At 38.7% G+C, this 15,440-nt stretch overlaps 1 protein-coding gene across 8 annotated transcripts in view; it reads right to left on the bottom strand.

Moving 5' to 3' along the window:
- The window catches only part of fmnl3 (formin-like 3), a 58,986-nt gene that overhangs the window by 23,747 nt on the left and 19,799 nt on the right, over window positions 1-15,440 (bottom strand). For 7 of the 8 annotated variants that reach the window (XR_010802623.1, XM_066670964.1, XM_066670966.1 and 4 more), the window contains exons 2-6: window positions 11,229-11,312; window positions 10,183-10,263; window positions 9,468-9,544; window positions 3,207-3,290; window positions 1,537-1,671 (exon numbers count right to left, since the gene is read on the bottom strand). Coding sequence is in view for 7 of the 8 variants with exons in the window: in XM_066670964.1 (XP_066527061.1) it covers window positions 1,537-1,671; window positions 3,207-3,290; window positions 9,468-9,544; window positions 10,183-10,263; window positions 11,229-11,312 (461 nt within the window). In the remaining variant the exon portion in view is untranslated. The remainder of the gene's footprint in view (window positions 1-1,536; window positions 1,672-3,206; window positions 3,291-9,467; window positions 9,545-10,182; window positions 10,264-11,228; window positions 11,313-15,440) is intronic. The other variant, XM_066670969.1, reaches the window with a different exon arrangement.

Genomic DNA, 15,440 nt, shown 5'->3' with positions numbered 1-15,440 from the left:
CACCCTGGAGTAGGCGCCAGTCCTTCACAGGGCGACACACACTCACACATTCACTCACACCTACACTTTTGAGTTGCCAATCCACCTACCAACATGTGTTTTTGGACTGTAGGAGTAAACTGGGACACGCAGAGGCAAGTCATGCGGAGAACACATCAAACTCCTCACAGACAGTGACCCGGAGCGGGTCTTGAACCCACAACCCCAGGATCCTGGAGCTGTATGACTGTGAAACTACCTGCTGTAATTGGTGCAGATCGAGTTGTAACTCAAAGGCCAATAGAGGTAACAGTTCAGTAATAACAACCAACACACATTGATGTATATTTGCTAATTTGAGCTTCTTACTAAAACAGGAAAACTTATTTTTATCTACCAACGCAAAGGTACAACTATTATTTAACCTACCTGTACATGTTCTACACGCACAGGTTTGAAGTTGGGTTTTTATAAGCTGATAATACTCCCTTGGCAAACACAGCTCTTGGCAATTCTCCCTTGGCAAATATTGCAGTATAAATGTGTAGTCTTTTTTGCACTTGCACTTGGTTCACTGGTAAAAGAATTATCCATATCCACTTTTCTTGTGATTTTAGTGATTGCCCATCGTTCACTTCGGTAGTTTCCGGTGTGCAATAGGTTTTTCTTGCAATTTTATTTACATTTTTACTCAGTAATGTGATTTTAGATGGGAATTATAATATTTCAAGCAAAAAACACTCAAAATGTAAATAAAAGTAAAATTACAGATTTTAAAATCTACTTAACAAATACAAATACACAAAAAATACTCAAATATCACAAGTAAACTTTAAATCCCTCTGGGCAGTGGCAGTAGTATGAACAAGATTTAAATATTTAAGTTTAAATTTAAGTTTTGCTTTTTGGAATGTTCGTTTTTTTTTTTTGGGGGGGGGGGGTTGTTTTGTTTTTTTAAATCACAAGTTATTGGATTATGTAACTGCACCTGCAGGGCTCTGCAGACTTTACAATAGGTTTTAATAGTACTTCTGTAAAATATTTTCTACTTCTTTATATATATATATACTTATTAAAATAACAAACACATAAAAATGTGGGCTTCAATTTAGCTTCTGTGCATCCTACTCTTGTCAATTTTTGTGAATGAATTCTGTCATACAGTTTTAGCATCACCTACAAAAAATAGTATGCAGTATGAGGCAAGTATGGGATATAAGCATGTAAATTCAACATTTGAGGCGTGGGTAAATATTGTAATTTTTGAAACCTCATTACAAAATGAATTACAGAATGAAACCAATGATTAAGAAAGTGGGTTATTAGTATTATTTAACACAGGAACCAACCGGTGCAGAAATACCAAACACTACTTGTTTTCACAGAGCATATTTTGTGTCTGGGTTTTGAAAGGCTTTATCAGGTGAGACACACAAGCAGAGACATATATCCAAAGCTGGGTAAAGGCTTATTTTCAAAAGAAAGCAGTGTCGAGATAGAAGGGAGCAGAACAGCAGGAGCTGGCAGGGCCAAAACTACATTACCCAAAATACCTACCGTGGGACAGAGTGACGCATTGTTCGCACCAGTGTACCAAAGCCATTCTGGTGCAAATCCTCGATGGACCTGCTCCAGGACTTCGCCTTGTCCAGTGAGCCATCTTCCCCATTGTCCAGCCCTTCAAAATCCAACCTGAGCCGTGCAGACACAGAGAAGCACAGATACATGGGGAATGGGGTGAGGCTGGGGAGCGGCTAGCAATAAAGCTCATTAAAGCAGGAAGGAGGGTCCAAGGTTATTTGGCGCACCAGCTGAGCACCATTTAAACTTTTAGCTCAGCAGGACTCAGCAAAGCACTCAGTCCAGCACAGCCTTACTGCAACAGGTTACTGCAGCAGGTTATTAACAGCACAACCATGTCTCACCTACAAAGCACATTAACCACATACATTTATTACTATATTTGATCATCAGTCAATTATGTGCATGAACTTTGGTCTGCTCTGTGCACCATTCTGGACATATCCCAAAGGATAGAGAATAAAAACATGCACTGGTTGTCTTATTATTAATAGAGGACAATGTTTTGGTTTGAAAATTCAACTCAGGCTACCAATGAATATCAAGCCACAAAAAAAGTAATTCCATCACATGGTTTACTATTTCAGCCCTTTACTGAACATCAATGTGAACATCAACAGTACTTATTTAAAAGTTGTGTGCTTTCATAATTAATAATTAATTTCCTAATTATTGAACTGGTATTACCACCAGCGCTGAATGTTTTGGGGGCCAAATACGAAATGTTTTGGCCAAGATTCAGCAATAGCCATGGATCTTTGTAACAAGATTTTTCTCGTCTGATTTTTCTGCCTTGCTAATTAACACACTGTCCTAATTTTAGCTTTAATTTATCCTAAAAAGGTTGAATGAACTTTTAATTATACATTGCTTTACCTGCAGAATGCACACTGCCTAACTATAGCTGGAGGAGTCAACAAGAGAGAGAGAACATTGGAAAGAGGATTGCAAAATGGGATTGCTATCCTCCTTGTTTTTTATTATTATTGTTTTTGTTTGTTTGTTTATTTGTTTATCAGCACAAGCTTTTGTAGGTATCACCGACCTTTCTGTGCTTGCTAGTTTTCAGCCTTCAGTTAATGTGTGTGAAGAGCCATGGGAACGACTCGGCACATATGCAAGTGTTTACATGCACGTAGTGAGGTAGAACTGCAGGTAGGTCCAAATCAAATTATGAGAAAAGGGTGTTTTGGTTTGTTTTGTTTTCTTTTTTTTTTAATTACAGTTATGCTGCCAGATATTTTCCCTTTTATTGTAAGGGCATCTTGCAATAAAAGAGATTAGCAGATTGCAATCATGATGTTAGGACTATTTTTAAAAATATAACAAAAATACATCTAAAGCTTTATATCAAATTAATAAAAAAATTGAAAAACAGCAGGGTTTTAACTCTAGCTAACATGCTGACAAGACACTATATGATGACCACACTTATTTGTATTTTCACAGTGGAGTGTGGAAAAAAAGCGAAACATGCCTGACCATGCATCAGATATTAAATTAGCTCAAATCTAATCTGAACAGGAGTTTTTTGTGAATCTGTGTCACTACCTGTGCTAACCATGTTACGTGAATGTTGGACAGAACTACTGCTTTTCTGAGTCTATCTGTGTGTGCTTGATGAAAAGGTCTGTTGTGTGACTCACATGACAGCACACTGGGCAAAGGAGAGGTACTCCACCAATATGTCCAGCCCTCTGTTCTCATCGTTTAGGAACTCCCGCACCCACCTGCCAGGATAAAATACACAAAAATAAGATTAAACATACAGTTTATAGAAGAAAGCTTTGGATTTGTGAACTGACCTGTCTGTGCTCCATCTGTTATGGCATTATTTTTTCAGATGGCATTATTTTTCAGACAAAAATAAAAAGATTCACTGTATCTCTAAATTAATTCTGGCATTGCTTACAGCTTTGTTGGCAGGAACTAAATGTCCATAGCCTATAATGCCTCTTAAAGCTAGTTCACAGAACTATAAGAACGGGGTATAAATACAGGACCTGGTCTTTGAGAATATTGCTTTACAATATGATGGCCATTCGCTGTGTACAAATATGTGCGGGGCAATGTACAACACAGTAGCCAACTTAGTTTAAAAAAAAAACATAATGTAATACATAATCTATCTTATTTAAATGTGCAGTTTAAGATTAAGGGGGATCCACTTTTATGATAAAGTCTGTTACACAATGTTTTCATTACTTTATAATCACTTGCAACTATGTCAGCTTTAAGATAAATCCTTAATAGGGAGTGGGTCGTCTTCCAGCAGTGGCTTACATTTTGTGCCACCATGTTTGTACTCTAGCCCAGAAAGGAGAAACCAAACAACAGCTCTAGAGAGTGCCTTTCATGTTTTTTTTCTTTCTTTTATCTAAATTGGCAGCTTGGAAAGGGAGGGGTGATGGAAGGATATTCAATTGGACGAAATCTGCCACCTCATCACTAAACCTTATACACGGCACCTTTAAAACTCTTCTCATATACATTAAACATTATTTCAATACAATAATCATTACATTACATTTTATATTAGAATTTAGATGTGAAAAAATGTGACACACTTTTATAGGGCATTTGCATTCAGACACAATGCATCAGCCACTGGATCATGCACAAATGGCCAAATTATTTTATAAAGTAAAATAACATGTATAGTCATGTACAACACTTTTGTTTTAGACTGACTTGGATTTATGACAGAGCTTTGTGCCACTTGTGTAACCTGGCAGCATTTGATGTTGAACAACTGATTTGTTGGTGAAGTATGGATAGTAATATTTAAAGCTGTCCATCCAGGCGAGAGCAGATATTTACTAATATATAAGCAGATGGAGATATACCATTATTAAGAAAATGTGAGTTGTGAGGTGCTATGGGCCTCCATGATAAGTCTAGAGAAAAGAAATAAAGGAAATACAGCGGTTAGATATAAAGAAGGGAGGGAGTAAGTAAATAAGAAAAAGAGATCTCTGGACATAGCAAGAAGCAAGAGAAAAATAATGTCTGACTAATGGTCTATGGAAACTACATTTTAGGGAAAAAAAAACACATCAGACTCTTTCAAACTAAAGGACTTATTCAGTGGGCTTCACAATGCCTGACTTGGCTAGAGTGAAACGGAAAAAAAAGAGCTGCTTTAGATTTATTTCATTTAGCTGCACATTTCTACAAGACGAAGGGAGGAGGGGTAACACAACATTGAAGGAATTCCCACTGCACTTAGCTAAAGAATGTTTAGGGCATATGGCTCAGAGAGAAAAGCGTGGAGAGGAGGCTGATCCCCTGACATCCAGTGAATTTAGTCTGCCTCCCTGACGTTCACACACACACACACACACACACACACACACACACACACACACACACACACACACACACACACACACACATGCCGAGTCACATTGGAATGATTACTGGTAGAGTAAAACAGAAAGATGTATTTTCAGGGTTGCCATTGGAGAGCAAAAAAAGCAACAGCGAGAGAGAGTGAGAAGAATAAAAAACTAAAAGACTAAAAAAGAGAGTAAGAAAAAGAGAGAGAGAGAGAGAAAGAGAGAGAGCAAGAGAGAGAGTACCAGAAGAGTAGCATAAAAAGACAGACTTTAGAGATTGAAAAGGTGGAGATCTGAGTTGATCATCAGTTTCCTGTCTGCCACTCCTCCCCCTCTCTTTCCCCCAGCCGCTCTTTTCCTGCCAGATGCTATTTCAGACTGGTTTAGCTGAGCAGGGTACGCCAGCCAGATTTTTGGACACATGCAATAACCTCTGTTCCAGTCCATCCCACCATGAACAAAAGTGTCTGAAAATAGCAGCTTTCTTCCCCCAGCTCTGAGGGAAATTCATCACTTTTACTGAGAAGGAAAAGGAGTGCAGGCATTATTTACAACCCTCTTTGAACATAATAGATTTAGGTGCTTGTTGCGTCTTGTGTTTCAGAACTGTCCATGTTCACTCACAGGGGTTCTCCCTCATTTTTCAGATTAAAGGATTAATATATCAAACTTACCAAAAAAAGTATCACATTATTTATGAAGTGATTATTTACTATTTTTACACAAAACTCTAGACCTTGAGTAAGCAGTTAATGATCCATAGACATGTCCCCCACATGGTTGCAACTAATTGCTGGAGCCCATGGTCAGTTAACTGCACCAGTCATTTTGGTGCAGACATAAAAAGGGAAACACTGTTCCACTGGCTTCTATTTTAGGTAAATGTTCTATTTCTAGTATAAGTGCCATTATTAATGTCTGTATACAGCAATGTTGAATGTGCATACCTCACATTGATGCTGGTCATTAATTTCCATCCAGAGCCTACCCAGATTCACTAGGCAGGAACTCACCCCATCCATTGCAGGGCAACTCAGACACACACATTCACTCACACCTACGTACACATTTGAGTAGCCAATCCACCTACCAACATGTGTAGACCGCCCTGGACCCTGGAGTTGTCTGAATGTGACACTCAGAAACATGTAACAGTAATGTAATTACTTTTTACTTTAACACATTCACATAATAAATTCAAGTTTAAATCAATGTAATCTCATTTTATTCAATACCTATAAAACATAAATGTTATGTAAATTACCCAGATCACATGCAGATTTTGGTCAGTGCAGGTACAGATGACATACATATTAAAAACATTTATGGCCCTCATTTCCAAAAACAGCTCCGGCCCACTCCTCACAAAGATATGGCTGCGCTAGCCATGGCAAACAGACTGTTAGCCAAAGTTGCCCAAACCTGCCTCCTGGCAACAAATGGCCCTGATCTGGGCCATTTATGTTGCCTCATGTCAGGCAGGAACTCTCCAACCTGGTGTTGTCAATCCATGTGGCAAATGGGCCAATGAAAATGAGAGATGTCAGCCTGGCCTGGACCAGAATAATTTTGCTATCTGGGTATCCATGCTGGCCTTTTTATCTACTTTGTGGACACATGCTACATGCAGTAATTGACTCCTCAACTTCAAGCATCCTGAATATTTTTAGCAATCTGTCAAATCATCTAAGCTTGCAAATATGAAATTTATAAGGCTCACATGTTAAAGAAGCCCAAGCCCCAACCTCCCCTCGAGAAACCGCAATTTTACATTCAAATACAACTTTTGTAACATTTACATGTTAGAACTGTTTATACTGGTCATTTTCTAGGTTTTCAAATAGCTCTAGACAACTGTCTTCTGTTTTTTATATTACTTTTTATTAAAAATTAATTTTTGATTCATAGACAATTTTATAGTGAAGTTCTAGTGAATTTTCGCTTACTTTCCAGTACTTTGCAGATGTGAGGTGACTTTATTATTAAATAAAATCATCCTAATTAACTTTATTATTAAATAAAATCATTCCAATCACAATGGAAAATTTTTCATTAAATTTTTGAGTACCTACCCACTCAGTGTTCATGACATATACAGAGGCATATACAGTAGAGGCAATTAGGACTATAAGGGCCTGCCCAAGTCTGAAATCCTATTGGGTATTTTCCAGCACTTGTATGCATAAAGCATGTGTTTGTATGTCTGAACAGAAACTGTGTCAGTACCTCATTTTGTTTCTCAGTGTGTGGCATGCTTTTGTCTTTCTGTGTGTTTTTGTGCTCATGAATCACTGGTGTGTGTGCCTCTGTGTGTGTGTGTGTGTGTGTGTGTGTTTGTCTGTGTGTGTGTGTTTCTGCCTTTTCACACACTCCATTGTTGGATGCTCATGCTTCCTGACTCTCTAGCTTACACAGTACAGCTTCCTGCTGACTAAAACGGACGGTGGGGGAGCACAATGAAAACCATCTGGGCACTGCTGAAGTCAAAACACACATACACACACACACACTCACACCACAGCTCCAGAGCTCAGGGAGGCTGGCAGAACAGCCAAGATCTGGGCATCCACAACTATTCCGGCCTGTGTTCTACAACAGGAAGGACAAAGAAATAATGACTCCTAAAGGGGAAAAGCCTCAACAATAGAACCTGCTTTACTAAAACAGCACTGACAAAGCCTCCTCTCTGGGACCACCAGAACAACAGACTGCAAAAAGTTCATATAGTGTTGAGCACATTTGACCTTGCTCTATAGGCTGGTAGGATAGACCTTTTCCTCTCATCACAAGACAATATTAGTCAGACTAGGTTTCCTTTAGCTGTCACAGCAGATCTGGATATTTGCCTATACATGTGTTTAAACTCCAGTGGCACTGTGTTAAAGCAATTAAAAAAAGAAGTAGTATTCACATGCTTGTCTCTCTCTTGCAGCCTGATAGTATTGCGAGATTCTTAGGCACTGGCAATGAATAAATTGTGGAGAAAACTGGGTAATTATTACAAAAAAAATAATATTCAAAAGTTTAAATCTTCAAAAATATCAACAGTTTATATATTTATTAAGGTATGTCACTTTTAATGATGTTTACAAATTATAATTTTGATGGCATTATTTTCTAGCTGATGTTGTAATACTTAATGGAACCTGACAAAGTAGTCATATATAAGTAGAATTACTGCATAACAGAACTACAACTGCATAAGTGGTTGTTAAAAAAAGGTTCAGGTTTGATGTGAAACATATCATTTTAAGATGCTGAAACAGGATTGTGATAGGTGTCATTTATATATAGAAATATCCCCAACAATTTGCTTTAATTTTTTAGTGTTTTTGGATGAGGTTTGGTCTGAAATGTATATTTTTCTTTCTATCATGTTAGATCAGGTACATACATGGTATTCTCTAATCGTCACTACAGTAAAGAAAGGATCAAAAAATTCCTCTACAGCCATTTGAGCATCAAAAGGCAGTGAATGACAATTGCAATCTCATATATCCAGAGTCTGGGACGAACTCTAAGCTTTCCCCCACGGAGTGGGATTTATCAGAGTCTACCTCCAGAATTTGGGAGTGGAGAGGATGGACTGGCCTGCCAGCGTCCTGACCTCAACCCCATTCAGCACTTGTGGGATCATTTTGTTCGGGCCTGTTGTTTGTGCCAGAGTGACCAACACAACCACGCTGGCTGATTTGCGACAAATGCTGGTTGAAGAATTGGATGCCATCCCACAGCAATGTGTGACCAGGCTGGTGACCAGCATGAGGAGGAAGTACCAGGCTGTTGTGGCTGTGTATGGTTCTTCCACACACTACTGAGGCTCCTGATTGTTAAATGAATAAATTGTTAAATTTCCAATATGTCTTGTTTCTTCAAATTTCAATCATCCAGTCCACCAAACACCAAATGAGTCAATAGCAGAATAAGCTGTTTGGCACTGGCAGAGAGGATCTGGCAAATTTTTCATGGACGTTTAACTCACATACTCAGCTCTACTGCTCATCCCACAAATGCATGTTCCTTACAAATGTGGGACCATTTAAAGGGGATATTAACAGGCTTTCCAACGTTATGAGATTTATTGCCAAGAAGCATTGTTACAAGAAAGAAATAATCTACCAAACACTAATTTCCTTACTTTTTGTGCATATGTCTGTTATGCTAACTTATATCAGAACAACATTTCAACCTTTCTTTTATTTAATTATATCCTGTTACCAGCTGGAGAAAACATTGCGTAAAATCACAATTCGCTAAGCCTGCTAACATATCACCCACTTTAAATATACTGTTATGTTTTTGAGCTTCTTTTTTGTTCCATGTATCTCTATTGAAAATGTGGCATGAGAAACAGTACTGAGTCTGCCAGGGGAGGCAGACTGGAGGCATATTGCTTTTAGTGACCTCTGAAAAGGACTGGCTAAAGATGAAGAGATTAGGAGAGGGGTCAGCAATTGAGGAGACATTTAGGAAGGCTGAGTGAGTGAGAGAGTGAGAGAGAGAGAGAGAGAGAGAGAGAGAGAGAGAGAGAGAGAAAGAGAGAGAGAGAGAAAGAGATAAACAAGTCACCCAATATGATTGGTCCTTAGCGATATCTCCAGTTCCCTCAGAACTTTGGTAGATTCCTGAACCCGCCTGCGGAATTTCTGTGGAGGGAGAAAGAGCTGATATTGATCATGTTTTGAGCAGAAACAAAAAAGTCTCAAGTAATCTTTCATAACAAACACACCATGGAGCCTTGCCTTCAGAAAATATCAGAAAGCAATTGCATGTAAGGAACACAACGGCAGCAGTTATCTCCACATTGTAGCCAAAAAGATTTGAGAGGACTGACCTCAGTGCATAAAAAGCAACTGTTGTGATTAGAGTAAAAAAATCAAAGCTAAGTGTCAAAATAAGTCTGGTTTGACACAAATGGAGATATATATGTAATTGGCCCAGCATATAATAATTATGTTGTCATTCCAAAATATTAATATCCAAACTGTTAAATTAAAATAATTAGATATTACAGTCATCCAAAAAGTTGTGGAAAAAGTAATTATAAATATGCTTTCGCTTTTGTTAGTTTGCTGCTTATTGACATATTTATATCTCTCCTATGAGCACTGTCCCATATTGTCATAAGAAGGTGCTGAAGAAGATGGCTCATCACGGTTCTGAATTTGTGTAACTAGGAAAATGCACAAATTCAGGTTTAACAAAAGAGAAAAATTTAATAATTTCACTGAGTCAATGAGTTATTACTGTGTTAATTTAATAGACAAAAAGTGCCCCGTCTTACCTTGCGTGTAACTCCTGGGTCTAAAAATCCCCTCAGTTTCTGAATGTATGTGTGTGGAGGGTTCTTCACTTGGAAACGTTCCTAATACAGTGAATAGAGAAACACAGGCAAATGTTAATGACCAGTTAACACATTTACACACTTATCTACATATGTCTTAAATTTTAGGGCTTCTAACTTGGCTTCTGACCAAGTCTTGTCTGTCTTATCAACAGTAGCCAGTGATGCCTAAACTGTCTGAGTGCTAGGGATGTCTCTATAGCTATGGGTGTTGGTCTTGAGTTGCACATTTGGTCCTATTTTAATCATGGTCACAATTTGTGGATTCCTTAATTAATAAAGTATGACTGAAATGTACAGGATAGGCCATTTATATGGATACACCTTAATAAAATGGGAATGGTTGGTGATACTAACTTTCTGTTTGTGGCACATTAGTATATGGGAGGGGGGAAACTTTTCAAGATGGATGATGACCGTCGGCCATTTTGGATCCAACTTTTGTTTTGTCAATGGGAAGAGGGTCATGTGATACATCAAACTTATTGGGAATAAGGAACCTAATTTTATGGTTATATTTATATTAATTTTATAAACATTTATTCTGGTTTAAGACCATTTTTAAAAGTGATTATGAATCTTTGATTCAGAGAGGTAAGAAATCAAATAGTCTCTTATGTCTGATTTCCCTGACAGGGAATAAAGCTAATTCTGGACAGCAAAAGCTATTTGGAAGTTTTCCACTGAAGGGAAAGTACAGTGTATGACCAGTCTTAGTGCCCAGGAAATTGGTCCATAGTGTAGAGTATGGAAGACAAAACTATTTATGATGATCAACAAATTGTAAAAATAAAATAATTAATTAATGATGACTCTCACTTGTTCATCATGTTACATCATAGTTTGTTCAAGTAATGGATATATAATTAATATTAACAATAATCAGTATCAATATTGAGCAAAAATGATATGCCATACCACTATTATGGTACATCAAGTTTTGTTCATGGATTGGTGCATATTTATTCAATACAAAAATATCCCACCTGGTCACAGATAAGATCCCACTTCTTCTCGTTATCATACTGGCGGAGGAGTCTGGCTTTATCTGGGGGCAGGTTCATCGAGTTCTGAAACACACCGAAAGAACAAGACTTACATCAGTGAAACACAGCACATTTGTGCACTCTTATCCTCGTTACCAAGGAGACAACGTCTCTCAGAATAACCTCTCAGAATTGGATCGTGTCTTCCGGTGTGTGGAGCAGCATCCTGTGGCATGACTTCATCAGCATGTCCTGAGATGTACTCTACTCAGCTAATGTCTTCATATCTCACAAAACAGGCCTTGTTCATTTCCACAATAACAACACAGCTGCTGCTCATTTACTGGTCATTGTGTATTAAAAGGAGAACCACAATTATTTATGATTAAAGGATTAACATTCACGACCAGTCTGCAGTTTCAGCACACCAACTGACAGTGGTGTTTTTGTTTTATTCATATGTTTAAAATATGACCAGGAAGAATATGACCAAGATCAAGAAATGGTGTAATATTGCATATTCAATATTAACATGGATGAAGCAATAAGAAGTATACCAAAAATTGCTTTTACCTATACAAAATTACACTGTGGTCAAAGCACCTCACACGCACCCAGGCACACACAGACACACACTCACAACTTCAAGACAATTTCTTAAAGCCAGTCATCCTACCAACATGTTTTTGGACTTTATAAGGAAACCAGAGCACCTGGAGGACACAGGGAGAACACACCAAACCCTCACAGAGAGTGACCTAAGGTAAAGATGGAAACAACACTTGATCTTTCCTTCGTATATCAAAGGATACTCCACTTACATTCCACTTTTCTGAAATCTTAACTCATGCCCCTATCTCAGACTCTACTGTTTACTGTAAAAGCTCGGGTGGACAAAGAGATGCAGGCGGACTTTCAGCATATGCCATTTACACCCCTATCAATACCAGTCTACAAACCACAGCTTCCTTAGTCACTAGACTCCACACGGATTCAAACTCACCCAGCCAAAGCACAGTGACCTGCTGAAATAGCCCCACAGGCTATAGACCTCCGTCATGCTGAGTGAATAGAGTGAGTAGAACCATGTATATACACACACACACACACACACACACACACATATATATATATATATATATATATATATATATATATAAACCCACCTGGCCTTTTATATAGTAAGGGTGTAACAATACATTGTGTTTGGCTTTTCACACCTGTAGTTCGTTTGCTTTGGCCCGAATCAGTAAAGTAGTTCGTAAGGGGAGCATTTTCCCCTTGGTTTAGATGGTTTTCATAAAGGAAAATTCAAAGCGTACTAAAACGTGTCATCATAAACCATGTGAGAATGTTCTCCCCGTTGACTGGTCAGACATGACTGAGGCGAGAGCCTGGAAAGTAATCACAGATAGAAGGTCCTGTGTTCTGGACTAGTGCAGGTTTCTATTTTTATGGTCAGCATTTGAGTGAGATTACATTTCATCACACCTGTCCAAACGAACTGCACCAAGGGACTAAAATGTGCAGGTGTGAAAATGCCCTAAATGGCACAACAGTTTAAGCACTGCAGGTGCTTGATATGTGCCATAATAGATGTGGGCAGCTAGTTTTGAACTCATCTCATTATCTATAATCATTTACCCAGTTCAAGGTCATGGTGGGTCCAGAGCCTACCTGGAATCATTGGGCACACCAGTCCTTCACAGGACAACACACACACTCACATTTGAGTCACCAATCCACCTACCAACATGTGTTTTTGGACTGTGGGAAGAAACCAGAGCACCTGGAGGAAACCCACACAGACACAGGGAGAACACACCAAACTCCTCACAGTCAGTCACCCGGAGCAGGAATTGAACCTACAACCTCCAGGTCCCTGGAGGTGTGTGACTTTGACACTACCTGCTGCGCCACCGTGCTGCCCTAGTTTCTGAAATTGTGTTACCACCTTTTAAAAAAGAAGTGGTGGCTGGTTTCTCAAGTGCTTGCATTCATCCTCCCAGGTTCATCACAATGTGTGTATTTGTTTGTGTGTGTGAAATTGTGGACCAAAAAATATGTGTTTGTAAAATTGCATTGCCAAAATGTGACAAAGCATCATTGATATTAAATAATGTGATTCATTAGTGGTTCCAGGGAATAGTTAGGGCATTTCATCTGTAGATTTTTTGAGGGAGGATAAAGTGCAGTTTTTAATTGCATGTTTTAAAAGAGAGTGACTTTTGATTTTCTGTTTGAATTCTTTTACAAAGTAGTGATGAATTCCTCTGTAGTGATGTATATTTAAATTGTGGTGTTTGTAGCAAAAAAAATGGCTATAATATTTTAAGACTTAAGCTTTAATTGTGTTGGATTCTACGAATGCCTGATTCCTTGAGACACAGAAGGATGTGCTGAGAATATCTGAGGTGAGTCAGAGTCATCACCGCTCAATAGTCTATTGTAAAAGCCAAGATCACAATGATAATTCACAAATAATATGTTGTGGAGTGTGGTCTGTCACATTTAACTGGAAATATCTCATTGTTCCAGTGGTAACTCCATAATTTGTGGCCTTTCATTAAATTTTTATGCTGTTTTCCACTGTGTAGTAATTAATCCTTTCCACAGGCCCATAAGAATCACTTTCACTGACATGATCAGCTCAAAATATAAAAGTTTAAAAAATGAAGTGTGGTCACAAAGCTGGTGATTCAGTAATTCATCTTTGGTGAAAACAACAGCCAACCCTCAGACAAACACACTGTATGCAGTGACCACAGTTTGTAATGTCTGCTAAAGAGGTCCAGTAAATTAACTGTCACAGACAAGGCCCTGGAAAAGGTTGTTTGAGTCTTGCTCGCATCTATAGACGGTGGAGCACTCTTAGACTAGCACTTCCTGAAAAGACTGCACTTCCAAACATTCTTTTTTCTTTTTTTCCCTCAAAGAAAGTACTGCCATGCATTCCAGATGTCCAGCACTACGACTGGTATGTGTCTTGTTTATAATAGCTACAAATCAGCTATAAATTCCCTTCCATTTTCCCCACCCTGCTGCAAAAGGGATTAGTTTTCATAAGAGTATATTTCTACTTCATTTGAAGCCATGGAATATCTCACACTTAGGGGAGGCATGTGTTTGTGTGTGTATGTGTGTGTGTGTGTTTTGTGTATTAGTGTGTATGCGTGTGTACTCTCCCTTTCCCCTGCATGAAATGTCAGTAATGAAGTGGGTGCCTCCTACTCTCTAGCTCACTGCATTTCTCCAGTTTATAAAGACTACAAACAGCAGCCTACTCTCTGGTGAGCTCAAAGCTTCCAAAGCTTTCACACAACAAGCGTATGAGACAAATGAATAAAGACGAACTGTTCCAGTACAACAGAATTATAAAAGCACAGAGTGCTTAGTCTTAGTCTGGAGACAACTATGTGGGAGCACTGGCACTAACCATATCAATGTGAATAAGAACATATTAACTTTCATCACAGCATCACAGTGACTCCACATATGGGCCTAATACAGCTGAACACCTTAAGTGTATAGTGAATTCTGAACAAACATCCCTTGCCCTATGGCCCCATCCACACGGATCCGGACATTTTAAAAATTAAGGCTTTTGGCCTCCCATCCAAACACAGAAATGACATTTAAGGTCACTAAAAACAGTCTCCAAGGTAGAGATATTTTTAAGAGAGGCATCATGTTTGTGGCCAAAACACAGCTTTTTGAAAATGCTGATGTTATTTCATATATGAATTGGATGACATCCCATTTTTAATCCATAGGGTGTAATATGATGTCAGCCCACCTTTTGCTACTATAACCACTTCAACTCTTCTGGGAAGGCTCTCCACAAGTTTTAGCAGCGTGTTTATGGGACGTATTGACCATTCTTCCACAAATGCCTTTGTAAGGTCAGACACTGATGTTGAATGAGAATGCCTGGTTTGCTGTCTTCACTCTAATTCTGCCCAAAGTTGTTCTGTGGGGTTGAAGTCAGGACTCTTTGCAGGGTAGTCAAGTTCCTCCACACCAAACTCACTCATCCATGTCCTTGCTTTGTGCACTGGTGTGAAGTCATGTTGGAACAGGAAGGGGCTATCCCCAAACTGTTCCCACAAAGTTGGGAGCAGTGGACAATGAAATTGTCCAAAATATCTTGGTATGCTGAAGCTTATTGACTTTCTTTCACTGGAACTAAGGGGCAGAGCCCCTTTACAAACT

This window comes from Hoplias malabaricus, chromosome 5 (genome assembly GCF_029633855.1).
Source record: "Hoplias malabaricus isolate fHopMal1 chromosome 5, fHopMal1.hap1, whole genome shotgun sequence".
Classification (NCBI taxonomy): Eukaryota; Metazoa; Chordata; class Actinopteri; order Characiformes; family Erythrinidae; genus Hoplias; species Hoplias malabaricus.
This window is presented reverse-complemented; position numbering and strand designations above follow the sequence as displayed.